We start from the raw sequence: 14647 nt of genomic DNA, 5'->3' as shown, positions 1-14647 counted from the left end.
GCAGACTAAGAATGCATGTATTTCCCTACCTAGATGATTGCTGATCAAGAGCATATCAAAGGAAGGGGTGTAAGAATCAGTATGTAGAACTATTTGAGTGTTACAACTACATGATTCATCATCAGTTACCCTAAGTCCCACTTCAACCCATCCCAGCAATTGGAGTTTATAGGAGTCCTTCTAAACATGACTCAGGCTAAAGTCTTCCTCCAGGTTTAGTGAATAGAGGCTCATACCTGGAGAGTGCAACAGAGTCAACAGTATATGCGGCACCTTAATTTGAGGATAGATCAATGGACCCTGTCTTAAGAAACTCTCTGTCTTAGTGGCTAATTTGAAATATTTTGGACAAGGGACTCCCATTTCAAATTCCTTAGCACCACAGGACACTGACAGCAAATGCATCCAACCCTGGGTGGGGGGCTCATCATGCTTCACATGCAGGGTCAGTGGTCTGCTTGGGAGAAGCAAAGTCAAGTTGACCTCCTCAATCTAAGAGCTATCTGAAACACTCTAAAGGCTTGCAGAGGCTGGCTAAGAAACAAAAGTATTTTATTTAGATAGACAACCAATTGGCAATGTACTGTTAACAAGCAGGAAATATGAGTTTGTATCTCCTGTGTCAGGAAGCAATCAGGGTGTAGTACTGGGCTGTCTCTCAAAAGATAGTTCTGAGAGCTATTTAACTGGCAGGGAAGAACAACTGTCTGGCAGACAGAGGAGACATGCAGCCACATGAGTGGTCCTTGAACATGGGTGATGCCCAGAAGATCTTTCAAGAGTGGGGCACCACCTTAGAGGATCCTTTTGCCACTCAATCACTGCACCAAAGCCACTCAGTTTAGCTCCAGAACCACTATCGCACAACATCCTAGACTCAGATGCCTTTCTCCTCAATTGGGGAAAGGTTGGGCAAGCATATCCTTCATTGCATCTCATAGCAAAAATTCTGTCCTGAAACTTAAGCAGGACCAAGGAACTATGATCCTTATGCTGTACTGTCCACAACGGATATGGTTATATGTCCTTCTAGAGCTAGGCTCAGGTTTGTAGAGACTTTATTTTTTCTGTCCCTCTTACAGCCTGACCTCAGTTCATGGCCCTCATGGCTTGGATATTGACTTTTTGAATCTACTGAAAGGGGGGGGGGGAGTCTCTTAAATCCTACTTGCATCCAGGAGAAATTCAACTAGGATGCTATATGGTTCCAAGTAGAGGTGGTCTGTCTGCCATCTGGTGTTAGGGCAGGGCCCTAGATCCTTTTTCCTGTCCTATACAAAAACTGCTTGAGTACCACCTACACTTGTTTGAGTTGGGTTGTGGGTTGCAAATTGACAGTGTGGAATAGTGGGGGTGTGATGAAGAGGGAAGAGGCACTTTATTTAACATGCATCTTGTATACTCATTGTTGGACACAAGGGATGGTGAAGAGGGGGGAGGATAAAGATACTGGATAGGAGCCTGGAAGAGAAAGGGAGAGCTGGTGGACCCTAGGGTGGTGGGGAAGGAGGGAGAGATGCTGGTTGAAAGGGTAGTTGAGAAAAGGAGATATGGTGGATCTGGGGATGGTGGGGTCCATCGCTGCGGGGATGGAGATGGAAAAAAAAGGAAAGATGCCAGACCTCAGGGGGAGGGAAGGGAAACAAAAGGGGAGGACAGAAATGGAAGATGGATGGTTAGCATAGAGAAAGAAGGAAATGACAAATAGGCAGGAGACTCTGGCAAGCGAGTTATCAGAAGACAACCAGAGCCTGGGACCAAAACGATTTGAATAATGACCAGAACTATGGCAGAACGGGACCTGGGAGTAATCATTAGTGAAGATATGAAGGCAGACAATCAAGTAGAGAAAGCCTCATCCAAGGATAGACAAATGCTGGGTTGCATCCGGAGAAGCTTTGTCAGCTGAAAGCCCGAGGTGGTAATGCCGCTGTATAGGTCCATGGTGAGACCACATCTGGAATACTGTGTACAATTTCGGAAGGATGTGCTGAGAATGGAATCAGTTCAACGATTGGCCACCAAGATGGTCTCAGGGCTCAAGGATGTCCCATATGAAGAACGACTAGGTAAGTTGCACCTTTACTCTCTCGAGAAACGCATGATAGAGACGTTCAAATACGTCACTGGCCGTATTGAGGTAGAAGAAGACATCTTCTTCCTTACAGGCCCTACGGCGACAAGAGGGCATCTGCTAAAAATCAGGGGCGGGAAATTCCATAGTGACACTAGGAAGTACTTCTTCACCGAAAGGAATGATCTTCCACTTCAGGTAGTTGAGGCCAGTAACGTGACTGACTTTAAGAACAAATGGGATCAACACGTGGGCTCATTTCAAAGAAGAACTTAGAGGGGAGGGTTATTTGAGTGGGCAGACTTGTTGGGCCGAAGGCCCTTTTCTGCCTTCATATTCTATGTTTCTAACAAAAGAGAGAAAAAAATTTTATTTTCTGTTTGTGATTACAATATGTCAGATTTGAAATGTGTATCCTGTCAGAGCTGGTGTTAGACCATGAACATGAGCTAGGACTTAACAGAGAGAGGAAAAGTCTTTTTTTTTGTTTGTTTATTTTGTTTACACCACAGCGCCACTGTGGGTAGGAGAGGCTATAAAATAAACCCACTAGGATGTTTAAAAAAAACACCCAATTGGGCAGGAAAATCGAATCAAAAAATCGATTCAATAGGCTGAATCAAATCGAATCAAAAATTTTTTTCCTGAATCGGGCAGCACTACTACTAAGCTCATGCATGTCATTTTATTTATTTATTAAAAAATTTATATCCCGTAAATCCAACAATTCTATGCGGGTCACAAATGAACATACGTAATACAATACAAAAATACACTGTAAACACATAACAAAAACAAAACACAGCCTAAATAATCTCTAAAAAAATAACAGCAAAACATAGCCATCTATCAATAATCGCATATAAAAGCAAAATATAACTCTCTGCCTTTCAAGCATAAATACGTTCAAATGACACAGTTTTTTAATATTCTTTATTCATTTTATAGCTTACATCAAGTGTACAGTAAATATCAAACAATTATAATACATCACTTGAAAAATCTTCAATATCCTACACCAATAAGATTTAACCCCCACCCCCTCCCAAATTCATATATAACTAATCTATACCACCTGAAAATAATATCTTATGACATTCATATATATACTAGTTGTTTAGCCCGTTACATTAACGGGTGCTAGCAGCCCTTCTCCCTTATTTTTACCTCCTCCCTGTCCAGCAACACCTCTCCCCCTTTCCCTGCTCCCCCCATATAGCAGTAGCCCTTCTCCTTTTATCTCCCCCTGTCCAGCAGCACCCCTCCCATTCCCTCCTCCCCCTGTCCAGCAGTAGCTCTTCTCCTTTATGTCCTGCTCCCCCTCTGTCCAGCAGTAGCCCCAGGAAAAGAGTGAGGATCACAGGACCAAAGCTTTTACTGACATCCAAGTAGGGGAAATCCACTCTCCCCACCTCCTTGCTCCTGCTGCACTTCCTCCTTGGCTATACACACGCGCGCGCACACACTTACATACAGCTCTCCGGCTCCTTGCGCCCCTCCTCCACATTCCACTTCTTCGGCGGGGGCCAACGTTTTCTTTATTTTGTTTTCTTTTCACGTGTTCCTCCTTCATGGAAAAACAGCACTACCGGCCAACTTAGTCCCTTGCCGCCCCCTTCCCGCGCCGCACAACCACCTTTCCTTCCCTCCCTCCATCAGGTGCAGTGAATCCACCAATGTTAAAAGGAGCCACGTCGAAATCGGAGGCCTGCCACTGCCGTAGCACTTTCCCCTCTGCCTTGGCAGAGAGGAACGTGTTACGGTGGCGGCAGGGCTCCAATTTCAAAGCAGCTCCTTTTAACATAGGCGGAGTTGAACTGACCTGATGGAGGAAGGGAAGGAACGGTGGGGCAAATTTCGGCAACAGCAGGAATTGTTTGGCGGGCCAAGCACCGTGAAACTTTGTTTCTTTAGGCAGCCCCGGGGGGGGGGGGGAGGGGGTTGAATCGTCGATGTGCAGGCCGCTGAGACGGGAGTGAGCAGTTCGGCTTCCCCTATCTGGGGAAACCGGGGAAATCGCCGTGCCGAACTCAGCTGCGCGTCGGGAGTGAGTTTTTCGACTTCCCCTATCTGGGGAAACCGCCGTGCCGAACTGAGCTGCGCATGGGGCCGTAGTAAGCGCGGGGCATGCTGCAGTCTTGGCGGCCACGGACATACGGATCACGGAAGCACGCCGATAAGACTGCGCATGCGCCGCCTACGGTTTTATTATATAGATTCTTAATGGAAAACCAAGAACCCCCCCCCCAAATCCATATGTGTATTAAAATTGGGAAAAGTGTAACTTATTCATTACTATAATTTAATAATGGTCCCCACACATCTTTAAATTTATTATAATAACCTTTTTGAACTGCCAACGCTCTTTCCATTTTATACACATGACAAACTGAATTCCACCAAAAACAATAATTCAGTCTTCTACAGTCCTTCCAATTATGTTATTTGTTGGATGGCAACTCCTGTTAATATCATCAAAAGCTTGTTATTATTAGCAGATATTTGACATTTAGCTCTCATAGACATGCCAAATAAAATTGTGTCATATGACAATGCTACATGATTCTCTAACAGGCAATTTATTTGATCCCAAATAGACTCCCAAAAAGCCTTAATGAATAGACAATAAAACAATAAATGATCTAAAGTTCCAGCTTCGAGATGACAATGCCAACATCTATTAGACTTAGAGCAATCCAATTTTTGTAAACAAACAGGGGTCCAGAGTGCGCTATGCAACAGGAAAAACCATGTTTGCCTCATAGACGCAGACATTGTACATCTCATCCTCCAAGACCAAATACGTGTCCATTGAGATGCATTAATTTGATGCTTAATCTCAATACTCCAAATATCTCTAAGTCCAGTTTTTGGTTTCTTATTTAAATAGCCAAATGACACAGTTTTTAACATTTTCTTTGGATAATTGATATGTTGGTTTGCTTAAAAGAACCACAGCCTGCAAAGAATCCTGTTTTCACTCTTGAAGCCCAGTAATTCATGTTCAATGGGTTTGTGTGCAGGAATACTTAGAAGCAATCCATCATCTTCACGAAGAGTGGTTGATTCAACAAAACAGCTTTCCAGTGCCTGCTCCAGTACTTGTAAGTCTAGATCCAACTATTCACAGTGGTGTGGCTTATTGAGTATGATCTCTAGCAAGCTCACTAGAATTCATTTTATTAATAGCTAGAATTTAGAGTGTTTTCCAATTTGATCTTCTTTAAAGACGAGCTTGAGCATATTCCTTACGCCAGAAGTATCCCAAGATTTTTCAACAGTGGGCTATATGATTAGACATTTATGTGTTTAGGCTGCATGAATTTTTAGCCTGTTATTATATGACTTATACTCATCAAAAGGTGTGAATCTCTTCTGAAATTAATCTCAGCTCCACAAAATAACCATGTAATGCTTAAAATTGTGGGCTAGCTACTGAAGTAAATCAATTTTTTCCCAAATAAAACTCAACCAAAGGTCAGGTTGATTGCATTGCGGCTACAAGCTCACATATTGGATGTCCCTACCTTATTGAATCAAGTCATTTTCAATGGCATAGGTACCAGGATCATGTGCCATATTCCCTACTTCATCCTGATCGATCCATAGAGAAATTTATCTGCAGATAAATGCTTTGTGTACACATAGGGGAGAATTCTATATATAGCACTGAATGTTAGGTGTTTCAGCACAAAAAAGCATTGGGACAAAAATGGTAATCCATGCACAGGTACTGTTCTACAAATGGGCACTTACTGTAAGGGGCTGATTCTGTATAGGACGCTGGTCTCAGCCACTGCCTAAGGAGCGGCTGAGAATTGCATACCAGTATCCTATACAGTAGGGGTGCCCAAAAGGTCGAACGCGATCAATCAGTAGATCACAAGGGCAACATGAGTCGATCGCGGAGCCTGGGATAGACTCGCGTTGTCTTTGCGTTCTCCCTGCTTCCCTGACACCACAAAAGCCAGGCGAGTGCAGCCACTCCACAAACGCCTGGCCCACAAGCCTCCCCCCACGGCAATTTTGACATTGGAGAGGAAGTTCTGGGCCAGCCAATTGCTGCCTGGCTGGCCTGGAACTTCCTCTCCGATGTCAGAATTGACGTGGAGGTGGGTGGGCTTGTGGGCCCAGCACACGGTTGGGAGTGAAACGCAGGTTGGTAGTGATGTCATGGGAAGGAATAGAGGGGACTATGAAGGGATGAAGTGAATTGAAATGGTTAATTGCTGGGACAGAGAATGTTGCTACGAAGAGCCAGAAGTGTCTGAAAGTTCTAAAGCGAAGAGTGACAGACTGATGGAGACAGAAACTTGGAGTAGAGCTGTGACAGTGGAGAAGAAATAGGCTGTGAGGGTGACAAAAACTCAGAGAGGGAGCATGTGCTGTAATGGGGGAAGGGAACTGAGAGAAAAATACATAATTTGGGAAATAAGAGTAAGAGCAGATAGGAGGAAGTGTTTGTTGGGGGCATTTGGCAATGGTGGAGGTAGGTTTGTGTGGGGGGGCAGGCAGGCAGGGAGAGAGAGAGAGAAAGAAAGACAGAAAGAAAGGGTGCAGAGAGAAAGACAGAAAGGGGGGCAGGGAGAAAGAGGGGCAGGGAGAGAGAAAAAGAAAGACAGAAAGAAAGAAGGGGGCAGGGAGAGAGAAAGATAGACAGAAAGAAAGAAGGGGGCAGGGAGAGAGGAAGAAAAAGTCGACGGTGGGTAAGTCCTCACTTCCTTCTTCTGTTCCAGCCTCGAAGAAGCCATCCTCGGGCTCATCGACGGGGGCGGATGGGTCGTCCTCGGCCCCGCCCCGAGCGTCGAAGTCGGGTGCCCCGCGGGAATACTCGAGATCGAGGTCGCCCTCGAGGGAGCACCCGCCGGCCCCGGATCTACCGGCTATGATGGGGGTTCCCGTTTTTCAAGACTTACTCCGTGCACTCATTGCCTCGGAGCTGTCCGGTGCCCTCGCGCAACTACAGCCGGCTTCGGCCTCGTCTGCCCCTGCTTCGGCAGCCTCGGTCTCGGTACCCTCGACTTCGGCCCCCGGGGTGGCTTCGGCCTCGACCCCGACCTTGCCCTCGACCTCGGTTGACCAGCCTGAGCGGAGCGTGCGGCCTCGGGACAAGGTGCGAAGGGTTCGGAGGATCTCTTCCTCTTCTTCCTCGTCGAGGTCCTCCCGGGGCTCCTCGGCCTCGGGCGAAGCGTCGGCCGAGGAAGCCCAAACGTCTTCGGGGCTCTCCTCGCCGACGCGGTTACTCCTCGCCGACCGGGCTGAGACCCTGCGTGTCTCGGAGCTCCGCCTCGATAATCCGAGGCTTTTCCGTTCCTCCGAGGTAGAGTTATCGAGGGACTCCTCGCCGAGACGGAAGGGGCATGCCTCGGTGTCTCATACCCCGGGGACTTCCCGCAGGGGTTCCTCGGGGCATGGGCGGTCCCCGACCCCGTCGAGGTCGCTGGGTGCGGCTTCTTGGGGTACAGGGGTCTGGCACGGGTAAGGAACCTCGTTACTCCTGTGAGGCTTCCCCTTCTTTTTTGGCGGCGCGGGCTTCTCGATCTCCCTCTCCGCCTTCGAAGCCCTCATCCTTTTCGAGATTTGTGCTTGATATGGGGAGGGCTTTGGACCTTGATCTTGTGTCGGGTTCTCAATATACGAAGGAATTTTTGGAGGAGCAGGATTTGCCTTCTACCCCAAGGGAGACTCCTCGTCTGCCTCTCAACAAAGTTCTCCATCAGACCTTCCTGAGAAACTTGGACTCCCCTCTCACGGTTACGGCGGTTCCCTCGAAGATGGAGTCAAAGTACCGTACAGTCCCTTGCAAAGGCTTCGAAAAAGCGCAGCTGTCCCACCAGTCGTTGCTGGTGGAGTCGGCGTTGAAGAAGTCCCAGCCTTCTCGGGTCTCTGCTGCGGTCCCCCCCGGACGGGAGGGACGGACCCTGGACAAGTTTGGTCGTCGCCTCTACTCCAATTCCATGATGGCTGCCAGGGTCCTTAATTATGCTTTCACATTTTCGTCCTATTTACAGCAGATGGTGAAGGCGTTGCCCCGTTATCATGGGGTCATGCCGGATTCCCATAAGGGGGATTTTGGTACCTTTATGGCCAATTTGTCACAGCTGCGTCTGTACCTCTTTCACGCAGTTTACGACGCGTTTGAGTTGGCCTCTCGAGTCTCCGCCTTTGCGGTGGCGATGCGCCATCTCGCATGGCTCCGTACCCTTGATATGGACCCGAACTTGCAAGAACGTCTGGCCAATCTTCCATGTGTTGGCTCAGAATTGTTCGATGAGTCCTTGGAGGCGGCGACCAAACGCCTGTCCGTAAATGAGCGCTCCATCACCTCCTTGGTCCATCCTAAACCCCGGGTACCGCTGCAGAAGCCGTTTAGACCTCCACCGCGGCGATACCCGCAGAAGTCGACGCCGGCTTTCTCTAGGCCTCCACCCCGGCGTCCTCCTCAGCAGGGCAGAGCGTCCCAACCGAAACCTCAGGCGCAAGGGGCGTCTAAACCGGCTCCATCTTTTTGACGTGATGAGCGGATGGGGGCGGGCCCCCTCCGCACTGTCGACGGACCCCCTTCCAATCGGGGGCCGCTTGCAGGCCTTTCATCCGGCCTGGGCCAGGATCACGTCGGATAATTGGGTGCTCCGGATCATCTCCGAGGGTTACTCGCTAAACTTCTCAGCCACGCCGCCGGAACATCCGCCGGGGGCTTCTCTTTGCTGTCGAGCCCAGCTTCCTCTTCTCCTTTCGGAAGCCAGGTCCTTGTTGAGCCTTCGGGCGGTGGAGCCGGTGCCCCCGAACCAATGGGGACGAGGGTTTTACTCCCGTTACTTTTTGGTCCCGAAGAAGACAGGGGACTTACGCCCCATTCTGGACCTCCGGAGGCTCAACAAGTTCCTTGTCCGGGAGAAGTTTCGTATGTTATCCCTTCCAGTCCTGTACCCTCTGTTAGAATCGGGGGACTGGATGTGCTCCCTGGACCTGAAGGAAGCATATACTCATGTTCCGGTGCATCCCGCCTTCCGCAAGTTCCTCAGGTTCCAGGTGGGGGAGTTGCACCTTCAATATCGGGTCCTCCCCTTTGGGCTGGCTTCGTCCCCTCGAGTCTTCACGAAGTGCATGGTGGTGGTCGCGGCAGCCCTGAGATCTCGGGGGCTGCAGGTCTTTCCCTACCTGGACGATTGGCTGATCAAGGCGTCCTCCAAGGAAGGGGTTATTTCAGCGACCCGACAGACTATCATCTTCCTTCAAGGTCTGGGGTTCGAAGTGAACTTCCCCAAGTCTCAGTTGTGCCTGGCTCAATCCCTTCAGTTTATCGGGGCCGTGCTGGACACGGTTCGCCTCCGTTCGTTCCTCCCCCGCAACGGTTGGAGGCCCTGCTTCGATTGAGTCACCAGGTTTCGCTGCTGCCCTCAGTTTTGGCGCAGCGCCTGATGGTTCTGCTCGGCCACATGGCGTCGACGGTCCATGTCACTCCGTTCACCCGTTTGCACCTGAGGCTTCCTCAGTGGACCTTGGCCTCCCAGTGGCGTCAGGATCGGGACCCAGTCTCCTCCCCTATAACAGTGACTCCTTCCTTGAGACGCTCGCTCCGTTGGTGGACCAACTCTTCCAATCTTTCTGGGGGTTTGCTCTTTCTTGTTCTTCCGCATCGCAAGGTCCTGACCACGGACTCCTCGGAGTACGCGTGGGGGGCTCATCTAGACGGTCTGCGGACTCAAGGTCTATGGTCAGCAGAGGACCGTCGTTGTCACATCAATGTTTTGGAGCTTCGTGCCATTTTTCTGGCTGCTCGAGCATTCTGCCACCTGCTGCACGATCAGGTAGTCCTCGTGCAGACGGACAACCAGGTGGCAATGTATTATGTAAACAAGCAAGGGGGAACGGGCTCTTGGTCCCTGTGCCTTTGGGAATGGGCAGTCTCCCAGAACATCTTCCTACGTGCGGTTTACATTCAGGGAGAGAGGAACTGTCTGGCAGACAAACTCAGTCGTCTCCTCCAGCCGCACGAGTGGTTGCTAAACTCCCGAGTTCTGCACGAGGTCTTCGAACGTTGGGGGACTCCTCAGGTGGATTTGTTTGCCTCCCCGGAGACTCACAAGCTGCCCCTCTATTGTTCTCGGATGTACTCCCCGGACCGTCTCGAGGCCGATGCCTTTCTTCTCGACTGGGGAGGGAGGTTCCTTTATGCGTTTCCTCCTTTCCCTCTGATCTTGAGGACGTTGGTTCATCTCAAGTCGTCCGGAGCCACTATGATTCTCATTGCGCCTCGTTGGCCTCGTCAGCACTGGTTCTCCCTGCTCCTTCGACTCAGTGTCAGGGAGCCTCTGCTTCTGCCAGTTTTTCCCTCTCTGCTGTCTCAGAGTCGGGGTTCGCTGTTGCATCCCAATCTTCAGTCCTTACATCTGACGGCTTGGTTCCTTTCCCCTTGACTTCGGTTTCTGTTTCTCAGTCGGTCAGGGAGGTGTTGGAAGCCTCGCGCAAGGTCTCGACTCTGCTTTGTTATTCCCAGAAGTGGACCAGATTTTCATCCTGGTGTTCCTCGCACCATCTGGATCCGAGTTCGGTTCCGGTGTCTTCGGTTCTGGAATATTTGTTGCATTTGTCCAAGTCTGGGCTGAAAACGACTTCCATTCGGGTGCATCTCAGTGCTATTGCTGCTTTCCATCGGCATCTCGAGGGTCGGTCTCTCTCTCTTCATCCTCTGGTGACTCGTTTCATGAGGGGTCTCGTGAATGTTCATCCTCCTCTGAAACCTCCTCCGGTAGTTTGGGATCTTAATGTGGTCTTGGCTCAGTTGATGAAACCTCCTTTTGAGCCTCTTGACAAATCTCATCTTAAGTTTCTCACTTGGAAGGTGATTTTTTTGATTGCACTCACCTCTGCTAGGCGAGTTAGTGAGTTGCAGGCTTTGGTTGCGGATCCACCTTTTACTGTGTTCCATCATGACAAGGTGATTCTTCGCACCCATCCTAAATTTTTGCCGAAGGTTGTGTCTGATTTCCACCTCAATCAGTCCATTGTTCTTCTGGTGTTCTTTCCGAAGCCCCACTCGCATCCTGGCGAGGTGGCGCTTCACACGCTTGACTGTAAGAGGGCGTTGGCTTTTTATCTTCAATGCACTCAGTCTCATCGGAAGGTTCCTCAATTATTTTTGTCCTTCGACCCTAATCGGTTAGGACGTCCGGTTTCCAAGCGCACCTTGTCCAACTGGTTGGCTGCTTGTATTTCCTTTTGCTACGCTCAGGCTGGTCTCGCGCTGCATGGTCGGGTCACGGGACATAAAGTCCGAGCGATGGCAGCTTCTGTCGCTTTCCTCCGGTCTACTCCAGTGGAGGACATCTGCAAGGCTGCCACTTGGTCTTCGGTTCATACTTTCACCTCCCACTACTGTCTGGATACGTTGTCCAGAAGCGACGGCCGGTTTGGCCAGTCGGTTTTGCGTAACCTGTTTTCCTAAATTGCCATCCTCCCACCTGCCCTTTTGTGGTTGGCTTGGAGGTCACCCACATGTGAGAATATCATGCCTGCTTGTCCTGGGATAAAGCACAGTTACTTACCGTAACAGGTGTTATCCAGGGTCAGCAGGCATATATTCTCACAACCCGCCCTCCTCCCCGGGGATGGCTTCTTTGCTGGCTATGGAACTGAGGACCACAAGGTGGGGATGCGCCCTCTAGTGGGCAAGAAGGCATGCACATGCGTGGTGCAGCATAGCAAACTTGAAACTTCAATCAAGTTTGCTTGAAAAGCTGTCCGCGCTGGGGCTCCGTAGATGACGTCACCCACATGTGAGAATATATGCCTGCTGTCCCTGGATAACACCTGTTACGGTAAGTAACTGTGCTTTCTAAAATAACACTGAAGTCAATTTGCATGTATATAAATGACCTGGAATGACAATGAAAATATCTTTTTATTGCTTGGCCATTCCTGTAAATCCCTCAGTAAGTTGATACAATGGATATGTTGAAAGGTGTTAAAACTGCTCTATCACCTGCTGAAATGTTAAATTTTTTTAATGCTGTTTGGGGACTGTGGCTGTGATCAGTAGAACAGTGCAGTTTCCCCAGTGTCCTTAATGTTAAAACAGAGCAGGGTTTGGTTTGCTGTTTATATATCTATTTTTTTTTTTAATAATTTTTTTTCTTTCTTGGGGCGGTGGGTTATTTTTTAGGTAATAGAAGCGGATGATGACTTGACCAAAATAATCCGGCAGTATGAAGAAAACCGAACCCGCATACTGACTCCATCCAATAAACAATGGTGTTTGTAATGTGGGGCAGGGAGGGGTGGCTGCCTTCGCTTCAAAGTGCCGAGACTGTTTCCTGAGTAGTTGCATTAGAAAACTTCAGATCAGCAGGAACTCGGGCAGGCTTGGCAAGAAATGGCTTCAGGGCGTGGATTTGTTTAGACAATGAAATGTGCTGGGGCTCCGTGAGCTAAGCTGTTGGATGGCAATGTTTTTATAAGTCTTGTCCTTTGAGTCCCCGGACATCCTCGCTGTATTGCTCTCGGCCTGCTACTGCATTCCTTATGCGCAAGTATAGGTCAGCTTTGAAAGAGGCCAGTGTGAAAAGAAGACTGATTTTTGTGCCTTCCTTTGCTATGAGGGGATGAATGCTACCTTGACTGAGAATAGAAAAGAGGTATGTCCCCGTCCTCAGACTTTGATATTTTGCCTGTTTGCAGATGGCTTGAACTTATCTGCTGCAGTACATCATTCCTTAGGGTTTTCTGCTTTTGGGACCTTATTCTAAGACTTCTTGTTTTGCACTTTAAATGGATTGTGGCCTGAACTGGTGCATAATCTGTCAGCTTGCCTAATCTTTGACTTTGAGTCTTATTCTTAAATCCATTTTTCATCTCTTCAGTTGTATATTTTATTTATTGGGGATGCGGGAATGGAGACGACTAAGTATTTTCTTATAGGTAGACATTATGTTAAAAAAAAAATCTTTTGCAGCATCTGTACTTTAGCTAGTTATCCATACTTCCTGTATGGGGTTCTGGAAACAGCTAGAACAGTGGCCCCAGTTTTACATTGATAACGGTGAGAGCTATTGGTGAAGTGGTTAGAGCTAGAGAATGACACGGTGGCTGTTACCCGCCGAAACGGTGGGGAAAAAACAATGTTTACCGCAGCTCCGGGGACAAGGCCTTTCACCGCCCTGTGGAGCGGCGAATGGCCTTGTCCCTGCAGTTAAGGGAGGGAACGCGCACAGTCACCTATCGCGCTCCCTCCCTCCTTACTGATTGCCTCTGCTGCCGCTGCCCAGTCCAAATATCTCACTACTCCCTCCCTTCCCCTTACCTTCGTGGCGGTTGATTTCTAAATTTCCTTCCTACGAGCAGCCGGAGCGTTAAAGTTGCGTATGGCTGCCGTAAAGGTCATCTCTGATGCAACTGTTAGAAATTTGAGGCCAAAAGAGGAGTATTGTTAAAGCGGCATCCTATGAACCAGGAAGCCAGGCTAGAAATCCTACTTCTCCCACCTCTGCTACTTGTGACATAGGCAAGTCACTTCATCTTCTGATGTCACAGGTACAACTTAAAACTGTAATTCCAGACTGTAATTTGTCCTCTGCTTCAGTGTGAAAAAGCAAGTCATTAAATCTAAAAACCCACATCCCAAATAAATCAGATTGAAAAGCAGAGATTTCATTGATTCACTTAAATAATGTTGCCAGTCCATCCCCTTTAAGCACCCTTAAATCTGCCTGAACAAACAGACCCTAGTCTCTGTTATAAAGCTACTTTAGTGAATCACATCTGCATAAGATGGACCAAATTTAAATCTAATGAGTTCTACCCTGAGTTCCAGGTTTCCTGCTGATGCCTTTGAGAACTAGCAGCCCATTCACCTGTTAAATTTTCTATTACCATTTAAGGCACATCTTTGCTGTACATAGATTTATGCATGACAGGGAATATTTTCTCTCACCATACCACGGACTCCTATGAGAGAGATTATATTTTCTTAATACAGGAATAGATGTCACATTGTGTGCTCTTGGCTGGTTAATCTAATCTGGAGCAGGGAATGGGGCTTAGCCTGCCCTGTAACAAGAAGATATACTGTTTACCAATCTTCATTAAAAAATATATATATATATTCCCAGCTGTGAGCCTGTGAATTGGAGAAAGAACAGCATCCTCATATCCAGCTCGTATTTTCATGTTTCTGAACACTGGCATATCAGCTCTTGGGAATGCTGATGCATTTCTAAGCACAATGTACACCAAGGCTGTAGCTTTATTTCAATTTTCTTTTAAAACTAAGTGTGAAGGTCATAGAGCAGAGCTGTCAGTAAAAAGGTAACTTAATTGCAGTCTGAGTTACTCCTCTTATCATGTCTACCAGATGCTCAAAAAAATATACTTAGTGTGTGTGTGTAGTTTGGGGGCTTAGTTCCATTCAAGGACTTATTTATTGGACCATGATGGAAGCTGGGGGGGGGGTTGAGGAGGGAGTAGAGTGTGAGCAGATGTCTTAAGCATGTTTATACTAGAAATAAATACACTTTTTGGTATTTGAGCTAGATGATTGAAAAATAATTCAGTAATTATGTGATTTTTGCATAA

General features: G+C 48.1%; 1 protein-coding gene across 1 annotated transcript in view; it reads left to right on the top strand.

Moving 5' to 3' along the window:
* The window catches only part of TK2 (thymidine kinase 2), a 54833-nt gene extending 41902 nt beyond the window's left edge, over positions 1-12931 (top strand). The window contains exons 9-10 of the mRNA XM_033943400.1: positions 5098-5178; positions 12240-12931. Coding sequence (XP_033799291.1) covers positions 5098-5178; positions 12240-12338 — 180 coding nt within the window. The 3' untranslated portion in view covers positions 12339-12931. The remainder of the gene's footprint in view (positions 1-5097; positions 5179-12239) is intronic.
* The last annotated feature ends 1716 nt before the right edge of the window (positions 12932-14647 follow it).

Source organism: Geotrypetes seraphini, chromosome 4 (assembly GCF_902459505.1).
Source record: "Geotrypetes seraphini chromosome 4, aGeoSer1.1, whole genome shotgun sequence".
NCBI lineage: Eukaryota > Metazoa > Chordata > Amphibia > Gymnophiona > Dermophiidae > Geotrypetes > Geotrypetes seraphini.
This window is presented reverse-complemented; position numbering and strand designations above follow the sequence as displayed.